Consider the following 10547-nt stretch of genomic DNA (forward strand, 5'->3'; position numbering starts at 1 on the left):
GGCCAAAAGAATGGGAATGGGTGGGTAGGGAAGTGGGGGGCGCTATGGGGGACTTTTGGGATAGTATTGGAAATGTAATTGAGGAAAATATGTAAAAAAAAAAAATAAATAAATAAATAAATAAAATTATTTATTTTTATGTATATGAATATACTGCGGCTGTCTTCAGGCACACCAGGAGAGGGCATCAGATCCCATTACAGATGGTTGTGAGCCATCATATGGTTGCTGGGAATTGAACTCAGGACCTCTGGAAGAGCAGCCAGTGCTCTTAACCACTGAGCCATCTCTCCAGCCCCTACTATTGCCTCTTATGTCTCCAGACTAAAGCCCAGGCTCCTTTGAGGACACTTAGAAAAGCACAAAGGGGCAGCCTCAGAGAGAGCAATGTCTCCCTGGCAACCTCTCCAGACACAGAACCTTCCTTCCTTGATTTCCCCTAAGTCAGACACTTGGGTGCAGGTTTCTTCTTGTGTGCAAGCGTCTCAAGGGTCACTCAGATAGGCAGCCTCTCTTGGCAAGTTGTGCCCTGCATGACAATAGTGTATGGCTGTGGTACCCTCCGGGGCTCACCTAAACAGATCCAGCTCATGGACACTAGTGAGGACAACTGGAGCTGGCAGCAGGTTCTGAGAAGGGAACGGAAGGTAGGTCAGGCCTGGAGGAAGGCTCTATCTGACAGTAACTCCTTCCCCCTGCCATTCCCCTCCCCACAGCACAGGCTCCACATTGCAACATGCTGGCCACCACCATGGCTTTGCCTGGGTTTGAGCACCCACAAAGTAAGCTGGTGAGGTAGAGGAGACAACCACCCAGCCCAGGACAAGCACTCAGGTAATGCCCGCCCCCCACAACCCCTTCTACCTCATTTCCCACCTCTTGATCACACTGCTTTGGAGGACTGGATTCCAGCTTGTCCACCCTGGATGGGATGCGTACCTGGGGAGGAAGGAAGCAGCTGCCAGGAAGGCAGTAGAGCCTCTCCACCCATCAACACCAGCATTGCTCACTCTTCACTGGGCCCTCACCTGAATGACGACTCCCATGATAGGCAGGTTCAGGGTCTGCCCAGGCACCGGCGCTGGCCATTGGTCAATCTCATTACAAACTGTGGACACAGGTGGCCAATGTCAGGAGCCCCTCCCAAAAGGCTGAGATGATGAGACCATGTTGGCCACATCTGATGACCACTCACCTGCTTCCAGGCAGGGTGCCAGCTTCTCAAAGTATTCAGGGGCAATCAGGCTTAGGAGTGACTGAAACAGCCGGACGAACGGCAGGCGGGACACCAGCACTAAAGACTGTGATGAGGCAGGGCCAGTCAGAGGGTGTTCAGCTACTGACATCGCTCTTATAATTCAGGAGCCCATGGCAACCCTGAAGCCATGCTTACCCACAGCTGGCCGGGGTAGCACATCCCTGCCACCCCATTGAACAGCTGCCTGCCGCAGAATAGCCCTAACTCATGTGTCAGGCCCGGACAAGAAAAAGCCCGATGTCTTTGCCATAGAGTAGATAGCCCCAGACAACAACAGGATTAGAACTGGACCCGGGGCCTTCAGAGGAAAATGTAGGCTGGCTAAGTTCCTTACCCTGGCAGTGTGATGACACCAGCAAGACTTGAGGAGCTGAGATATTCTGGACCCAAGGACAGAAAGGTCTCAAGTGCCATACTAGGCAAAGAAGGGCTTCAGGAAGTCCTGGGCCCCGTGGTGGCTCCTCCTTGGTCCTGCTACCCAGGTGGGCTGCAGATGGACAGGAACCCAGGGAGGCTCAGGACTCCTCACTTGCTGTTCTCAGGCTGTCTACCATTTGCTACCTATCCACAATACTACTCCACAGTGGCAGGCAGCTCACCTTCTGGAAGTAGCCCCTCTTCACAGAGCTGTCCTTCACCTGTCTGAAGTACACATAGCCCAGATAGTGTGCTGGCTCCCTCTGTAAGGAGTGCAGTGTTAGTCACGCATACCTAGGGCATTAGCTAGATCCAGGGTGACATAAGCAAAGGTCATTAAGGAAGAAACCTAAGGCTGGGCATGGTGGCACACGCCCTTAATCCCAGGACTCAGAGTTCGGGTTAGAAGGCAAAGGCAGATGGATCTCTGTGAATTCAAGACCAGCCTGGTCTATGTAGTAAGTTCCAGAACAGCCAAGGCTATGTGGGAGACCCTGTCTTTAAAGAAAAGGGTATATGTGTGGGGTCTAAGAATCTAGGAGACCCTAGGAGGCACTTGCCCCTAAGACTAGGGCCTGGCCTCTGCCTAGCACAGTGAGACTTAGGATTCCCTAGTTCTGAAAGTGGGCTGATCTGGTCTAGAGGACATCTGCTGATTCAGAAAGAATTTAGCCAATCTGAGAGTGCTCCAAGACCCCTGGAAGGTCCCTCCGAGTTTTGCTCATTGAACCACATCTTATTAGCCACACAGATGCCCAGCAAGGGAAACAGGATGCACAGAATCAACTTCAGCGATCCTGGTGAACCCCATAAGAGCTGGCCTAGGTGGAGAACCCCAAGACAGAATCAGCAGGACCTGCAACGTCATTGACCTCACAGGATGAGCCTGGCCAGCACTTCCACCACACAAAGCCCAGGGGCCTTAAGAGGAAGTTCACAGCCAGGATCCCCCCACAAAGGGAGAGAAGACACAGACCAAAGAGACACTCCACTACTTACCTGCAATGCCAAGGGGGCCTTGTTGTTATACGACCGATCATCCACCTGCCAGAGGCTCCTTTGTCCCCCACACTGACGCATACGGAAACTGAACTGAGTGTCTCCTAGGCACCCTGGAAAGAGGCAGTCCCGCCATAGAAGTGACAGTGGGAGAATCTCCTCCCATTGTCAGGGGTGAGGGCTGTGGTACAAGGGTGCACCGGGCTGGCCTTTGTTGGCACAAATGTCTGATCAGGGGCAAACAGACTTGAGGATCTGTTTCCCAGCAGACTCCTAGCCTGATCCTGCACACAACACATGGGCCTTGGATGAATCAACACAGAGAATCACTTTGTTTCCCTGAAGGAGCCTGACTCAGTCTGCCTGGGACAGGAGAATATACTACGCAGTGCTCATGGGTCAGCTGCTGTCATGGAGCCAAGGAGACCAGATTGAGCAGATATATGGCTATCCATGGGCTTTAGAGAACCTGGCTACCTTACTGCAGCTTGGGCTCTGGTGAGGGTCCATCCTGATAGAACCGTGTACACTGCTGGTAGCCTAGATACCACGCGCCTAGGCCCTGTCGTCCACCTTTCCCCATTACCTTCCAGTCTCAGAGTGAGTGTCTAAGGGGTATGGGATCACCTACCTGAGTGTGAGTCTGGGAAGGCCAGGTAGCAGATGCTGCTTTTCTGAAACAAACAAAACCCAGTGAGGGCTGACTCACTCCCGGGGCCATCCATTCCCAAGAAATCCAGAACCTACCTCCTTGTCTGTGAGCCGGAAGTCACTTGGGTAGACTAGCTGCAGGGGAAGACAGAGAGCACTTGGTGATCCTGTGTCTGTCTTAGCGGTACAGTCCACTAAGACAGCTCAGCAGTGCCACAGGCATGTTTTTGCTAGGGCGGGTGATCCTTCTGGCCTCCCGGTGACATCTTCCTCCTCTAGAGGCTGTCTTACATCAGACCCTCTTCTCCATGGCCTTCACCCCTAGTGTATATCCAGTGTGCTTGCTAGCTTTCCATCAGCTTGACACTAGCTGGCTAGAGTCGTCAGGAAGAGTGACCCTCAAATGAGAAGTCTGGCCAGTGGGCAAGTCTGTAGGGCATTCTCTGAATTAGTGAATGATGTGGGAAAGCCCAACTGTAGTGGGTGCCGATCCCTTGACTGGTGGTTCTGGGTGATACAAGAAACCAAGCTGAGAACCGGAAGGGTGGCTTAAGCCTTCAATACTAGTACTAAGAGGCAGAGACCATGAGACTGAAGAAGGTTCTGTGTCAGGTGACCCCCTCCCTCAAAAAGTCTCACTGAAAATAATGAAAGCAAAGGCCACCTGGTCTACACAGTGAGTCTTAGCACAGCTGGGGCTACAAAGTAAAACACTGTCTCAAAACAAAAAACAAAAACAAACAAACAAACAAAAATGTGCACATATGGGAGCCTTCGAGAGTTTGTGTGTGTGCAAGGGTCCTGTGGTTGCTGGGAAAGGACTTTAGAGCCCCTGGAAATGGAGATCCTGGGTCTCCTTGCCTCTTCCTCTTCCTCCTCTCATCCTCCCACCACGGTCTCTGCCTCCTGAGCGCTGGGATTGAAGGTATGGGCCGCTATGCCTGGCCTTATCCACACATATAAAAATAAGTGGTGGGGGCTGGAGAGATGGCTTGGTGTTTAAGAGCACATACTGCTCTTCTAGAGGTCCTGAGTTCAAGTACCAGCAACCACATGGTGGCTCACAACCATCCATAACGAGATCTGACGCCCTCTTCTGGAGTGTCTGAAGACAGCTATAGTGTCTACATAAAATAAATAAATACAATCTTTTAAAAAACAAAAAACAAAAAAATGGGCAGTGGTGGCACACACCTTTCATCCCAGCACTTGGGAGGCAGAGGCAGGCGGATTTCTGAGTTCAAGGCCAGCCTGGTCTACAGAGCAAATTCCAAGACAGCCAAAGCTACATAGAGAAAGTTTCAAACAAACAAAAACAAAATAGACAAACAAACAAAAAGAAAACACAACAAACTGACTGATGGCACATGCCTTTAATCCCAGAATTCTAGAGGCAGAGGCAGAAGCAGGTGGCTCTCTGTGTGTTCAAGGGCAGCCCGATCTATATAGCGAGTACCAGGACAGGAAGGGCTTCAAAGTGTGACCATCCTTCTCCATTCCCCCACCGCCCCCTCCCCCCTAAACAAAATAAAAGAAAGAAATTATTGAGCAATGATGGCTCACACCTTTTAATTCCAGCACTGGAGAAGCAGGCTGATCTCTGAGTTCAAGGCCAGCCTGGTCTACACAGCAAGTTACGGGACAATCAGGGCCACACAGAGAAACCCTGTCTAGGGGTGGGGGGAACCATTGTCACTACCAAAAACTGTAAAGGAGGTTCTGAGATTGTGAGAGCTACCTCCTGGGAGGCTGTAGACACCACAGGAAAGGATTTCTTTGGACATACTGGCCAGAGGACACCCCAGATAGACTGAGATGGCAGAGTCCAGCCCTTTCTTCAGCCGGCCTATAGGTACCCCAATACATGGCTCCTCTCTTTTTTTTTTTTTTTTGGTTTTTCGAGACAGGGTTTCTCTATGTAGCCCTGGCTGTCCTGGCGCTCACTCTGTAGACCAGGCTGGCCTCGAACTCAGAAATCCACCTGCCTCTGCCTCCCGAGTGCTGGGATTAAAGGCGTGCGCCACCAACGCCCGGCTGGCTCCTCTCATCCTCTCCATTATCCTGTAAAGCTAGATACCCTGTCTTGCACGTAGGTTTTGGGACACCCATCTGCTGAGGGTTGCCCTGTGTTGCGGGAGTTCTGTGAGTACTACAGGCCCCAAGCTATTTTTTTTTTTTTTTAAGATTTATTTATTTATTACATGTAAGTACACTGTAGCTGTCTTCAGACACTCCAGAAGAGGGCGCCAGATCTCGTTACGGATGGTTGTGAGCCATCATGTGGTTGCTGGGATTAGAACTCTGGACCTTCGGAAGAGCAGTCGGGTGCTCTTACCCACTGAGCCATCTCACCAGCCCGCCCCAAGCTATTTACCCTTTGTTTCTAGCAAAGGTTTAACTCCTGCAGGGCAAGAGGCTACATTTGCTTTTATGAACCATGAGCTGAGCATAGACACAGCAGGACCTGTCTGGTGGTGGCTGCTCAGAACTTGATTGGTTGATGAATGAATGCATCAATGGGCCACTTTTTGGGTGGCCCAATAGGGAGGGGTCACCTGAAACAGAAATGTCTTCAGTCTCACTGCCTGCTTCCCATCCTTACGTAGCTGAGCCTGGGTGAATCTCCTGGAGGTGGACTGTCTTTCTCCCATATGCCCACACCACAGTCAATCCTGGGCTTCCTACAACTCAGTCAGGCTGAGCTGAGAATGAGTGCAGGGCCAACAGCTCTTCGTTAGGCTGTAGGACCCTGAGATGTCTAGGGTGAGGAGGAAAGTCAGGAGGCAAACATGATGAGGGTGACATGCGTGACCCACCCCACAGACTTACTGCTGGGCTTCTCCATACAGTCAGAGATTGGGAAAGACTCATGTCACTACCGTGGGACATTTCAGGCGTGCCTGTGGGTCTCTAACACTCAACAAGCTGCAGCCAACACCCACTGTCCAGCAAAGGCTCAGAAGTCCAAGTCCATAGCCTTTAAGATTACCTTCAGGCCAGGCATGATCATGTACGCCTGCATGCCCAGCATGTGAAAGGTAGACAGAAGAACAGTGCTACAAGTTCAAAGCCAGCCTAGCCTAAAGAGTGAATTCCAAAGGTTGGCGAGATGGCTCAGTAGGTAAGAGCATTGACTGCTCTTCTGATGGTCCTGAGTTCAAATCCCAGCAACCACATGGTGGCTCACAACCACCCGTAATGAGATCTGATGCCCTCTTCTGGTGTGTTCTTAAAACAGCTACAGTATACTTATGTATAATGATAAATAATTATCTTGAGCCAGGCGTGGTGGCGCATGCCTTTGATCCCAGCACTTGGGAGGCAGATTTCTGAGTTCGAGGCCAGCCTGGTCTACAAAGTGAGTTCCAGGACAGCCAGGGCTATATAGAGAAACCCTGTCTCGAAAAACCAAAAAACAAACAAACAAACAAACCAGCCTGGGGGCATAGCTATCAGAGTAATTAACTAGCCTGCACAAAACCCTAAGTCCCACCCCCGGCACCCCATAGGCTCAGGTGTGGTGGCACACGCCTGTCATCCCAGCATTATAAGGTAGAGACAGCAGGATCCTTGAATACAAATGAATATGATATTAGTCTGGGCTATATGATACCCTGTATAAAACAACTCTACATCCTTTCTCCAAAAAAGCCTTTGGGACTTGCTTAGAATTAAGTTCCTAAATGGCTATCTTTTAGAGAACAAGACATGAGAATGCATGGGGTGGGGGGTGAGGGGCGAGGGAAGGTTTCTTTATTGGAGACATGGTCTCTTTACATAGTCCTGACTGTCCTGGAACTTCCTATGTAGATCAGGCTGGCTTCAAACTCACAGAGATAAGCCTGCCTCTGCCTCTTGAATGTTGGGATTAAAGGTGTGCACTACCACACCAGGTTTTGGTCCCCCCCCCCTTTGGTTAAAGGAAAAGTCTCTCAGCTTCTGTTGTGACTCTACAGGAAAAAATCTACACTGCAGAAAGTGGGGCTTTTTAACCAAGGGCTTGTTTGTTTTTTTGTTTTTTTCGAGACAGGGTTTCTCTGTGTAGTCCTGGCTGTCCTTGAACTCAGAAATCTACCTGCCTCTGCCTCCCAAGTGCTGGGATTAAAGGCGTGGGTGGGCCACCACCACCGGCTCATAGTCATTATCTTGACTGTCCAAAGCTTCATTGAGCCTGTAACACTTTCTTCCTCCTCCTATCTTCCTGGTGGTTTTGTGGGTTTTTCTTTTTGTTGTTTTCGTTTCCTTTTTTTTTTTTTAATTATTTATTTTTAATATGTATGTAAGTACACTGTAGCTGTCTTCAGACACACCAGAAGAGGGAGTCAGATCTTACGGATGGTTGTGAGCCACCATGTGGTTGCTGGGACTTGAACTCAGGACCTTCAGAAGAGCAGTCTCAGGTGCTCTTACCCGATGAGCCATCTCACCAGCCCCCCCCCCTTTTTTTTTTTAAAGACAAAGTCTCACTATGTAGCCTTGGCTTGCCTGCTCCAGGCTGGCCTTGAGCATAAAGATCAGCCTGCTTTTGCCTCCAGAGTACTAGATTAAAGATAGGTGCCACAATGTGTATTCTCTCTCTTTCTCCCTCTCTCTCTCTCCCCCTCTCCCTCTCTTTCATTCTTTCCTTTCTCTCTCTTTCAACAAGGTCTGATTCTATAGCTCAGGCTCCTTTGGGACTCACTCTATCAATCCAGACTAGCTTCACCAACCTCCCATCCCCCACCCAGTCCCCGAAATGCTGGGTTTGCACGCACGACTATGCCTGGCTGATATTTTCATCTTATCTAGTACAAGAGAAGCTGCCTTTCTTTGTAGGTGGGTAAGGGGGATGGAGGCCTTCAGACCACAGAAAGACCACATCAAAAGCCTAAGGCCCTGCCCAGCTGCTCACAGCTGGTGACCAGATGCCAAAGGTTGAGAAGAGCTCAAGACACAGGAACCAAGCAGGGCCTCACAGGGTCTGGATCTGATTCTAATTGAAAGACAAGAGGAATGTCAGAAGCGAACTACCAGTGACACTGAAGACTGCAGCAGACCCAGTGTGAGACCTGGGGGCGGCGGCGGGGGGAGGGTGGGGAACCCTAGGACTCTGGCTTGAGCAACCAAGGGGCTGGAGATATGTTTGCCTCTTTGGAGAAAGTTCCATGTTAGATGCTACGTAGGATACATTGATGGACAGGCAGTCAGGCTTTAGAGATCTTTCCTTCCTTGGCCTGGGAAGGGTTCCTAGAGCTCTGAGGAAGAGGCTCCTCTTGGAGAGGTGACAGGCAATAGGAAAGAGGAGGTTTCTAAGCTAGTCACTAGCCGAAGGAAGTGGGGGAAAGGTCAGCCTGAGGGTGCAAAGTATTCCGAGAGGCTCCTAAGAAGACCCTAGACCAAGCAGGAAGGCTACAGGCGAAAAGTCCTGCTTCCTGGAGGGTGGGCGCCCCGGGTAGAGAAACCGCGCGGCGGCGTAGAGGAATGGGAGGAAAGAAGCAGGGGTGCAGGCGAGAGAAGGGAGGAGCGTGAGGGGGAGGGGCATCGGGAGAGGAGGGACGTCCGGAGAGGAGGGGCCTCTGGAGAGGTTCTGGCCGCCGAAGGAGAGGTACTGTGACAGTTCCGGAGGGTCAGCCAGCCCATCAGCTCACCTCTAGCGCCTGGCCCAGCTCCAGATCGAAGGTGACCACGCACACGCACTCCAGCCAGGCAGAGAAGCGCGCCCAGGGCATCTCTGCGGTCCGCGCCGCGCGGCCGGAGGACGTGGATCTTGTCGCGCCTAGTCCTCCGCCAGCTTGCCGGGGCCCGGGACCCACCGGCACCTCCATGGTAGCAGCTCCAGCGGTACCCGGGCACGTTGCGGAGAAACGCAGGGGTTCACCTGGGCCGCCTCGGAGCAGTCGAGCTGCCGCCGTAGGCCAGAAGGGCCCCGGAGCAGCCGCGCGCCCCCTGGCGCTAGAGGAGCGTCCGCCCTAGGGTGTCGCCTAACGTACCAGCGAGAAAGGCCCCAGCCGGTTAGAAGGGTCTAGAGATGGAGGCGCTTCCCAATAATGGAGATTGCGTGACCCCGGTCGGCCAGTAGGTGGCTAGTGCGGCCCTGCATCTGGCAGGAGAGAAAGGGCGGTTCCTGATGTCATCTCTGCCTGGCGTTTGGATTCTGAGGGACTCTGGGCGTGTAGTGGTGTCTACCAGGGGTGTCTGGGCCACATAGAATTGTGTTGGGCATCCCCACCCCCCAGGGGTATCCAACCCGGCCGAGAGTTGTGACCCTAATGTTTATTTTGTGTGTCATCGCTTGTCGCGGACAGCTTTTGTGCTGGACAATCGCCCAAGGTAGTTAAAGACAAACCTCAAAATGCTTTAAAAGTGTGAAAACCACGGGTGGTTTGTGGTGGTGCACGCCTTTAGTTCCAGCACTCTGGAGGCAAAGGCAGGCGAATCTCTAAAGTCTAAGCAAGCCTGGTCTACAGAGCAAGTTTCCAGGACAGTTCAGGTGACACACAGAAACCCTGTCATGGGAAAATGAAGACAAACCAAACAAACAAACAAAGCGTGAAAAATAATGTTTGGGGCTAAGAGATGGCTCAGCGAGTAAAAACACGGGCTGCACTTCCAAAGAATGGGGGTTCTGTTTCCAGCACCCACATGACAGTCCACATATGTAACTGCACTTCCAGATTTGATGCCCTCTTCCAACCACCGAGAGCGCCAGGCACGCACATGGTACACAGGTGGACACACTAAAAATGAATCTTAATACCTCAATGTTTTAAGTTTACACATTTTGTGTCTGTACTACATTGGGCACCTTCACCCACCCACCTTTAATGAAGGCCATTCTGCCTGAGTTGGCAGGTCCACCCAGACCTATTCCCACTCCAGGCTAGTGTGCCTACTTTGGCTAGCAAAGAGGGGCAGCCTGGTCAACGAATGCTGCTGCCTTTGGGATTAAGGTAGTTGCAGAGCCGAGTTCTGTGGACGAGGATTATAGAAGAGTGAATTTAGAATGAAGAGGTAACGAGGCAAGCTAGAAAGACAGGAACATTTGGGGGAACCTAAGAAGTGGAATGGAGAGCCTTCTCCTACCTGCCCCAAGCATAAATAACAACTAGGGCCCTTCTCCCTTCCCTGATGTAAACTTGCAGTTTCCCATTAGAATCCCTGCCTTACAGGGAAAGGGGCATACACCAGATCTCTTGGCCCACCCTAGTAGTTTTGGTTTTACTTTATTAAAGATTGCCATCCA

The 10547-nt window shown here is 51.3% G+C and overlaps 1 protein-coding gene across 3 annotated transcripts in view; it reads right to left on the minus strand.

Moving 5' to 3' along the window:
- The window catches only part of Dennd6b (DENN domain containing 6B), a 15438-nt gene extending 6118 nt beyond the window's left edge, over positions 1-9320 (minus strand). Inside the window, exons 1-9 of one of the 3 annotated variants that reach the window (XM_021183126.2) lie at positions 8953-9320; positions 3422-3460; positions 3306-3348; positions 2675-2787; positions 1858-1938; positions 1196-1301; positions 1029-1108; positions 877-939; positions 574-629 (exon numbers count right to left, since the gene is read on the minus strand). In XM_021183126.2, the coding sequence (XP_021038785.1) occupies positions 574-629; positions 877-939; positions 1029-1108; positions 1196-1301; positions 1858-1938; positions 2675-2787; positions 3306-3348; positions 3422-3460; positions 8953-9129 (758 nt within the window). In that variant the 5' untranslated portion in view covers positions 9130-9320. Of the gene's footprint in view, positions 1-573; positions 630-864; positions 940-1028; positions 1109-1195; positions 1302-1592; positions 1684-1857; positions 1939-2674; positions 2788-3305; positions 3349-3421; positions 3461-8952 lie in introns of those variants that run through there. The other 2 variants (XM_021183125.2, XM_021183127.2) reach the window with 2 other exon arrangements.
- Positions 9321-10547: the final 1227 nt, after the last annotated feature.

The sequence above is a fragment of the Mus caroli genome, chromosome 15 (assembly GCF_900094665.2).
Source record: "Mus caroli chromosome 15, CAROLI_EIJ_v1.1, whole genome shotgun sequence".
Classification (NCBI taxonomy): domain Eukaryota; kingdom Metazoa; phylum Chordata; class Mammalia; order Rodentia; family Muridae; genus Mus; species Mus caroli.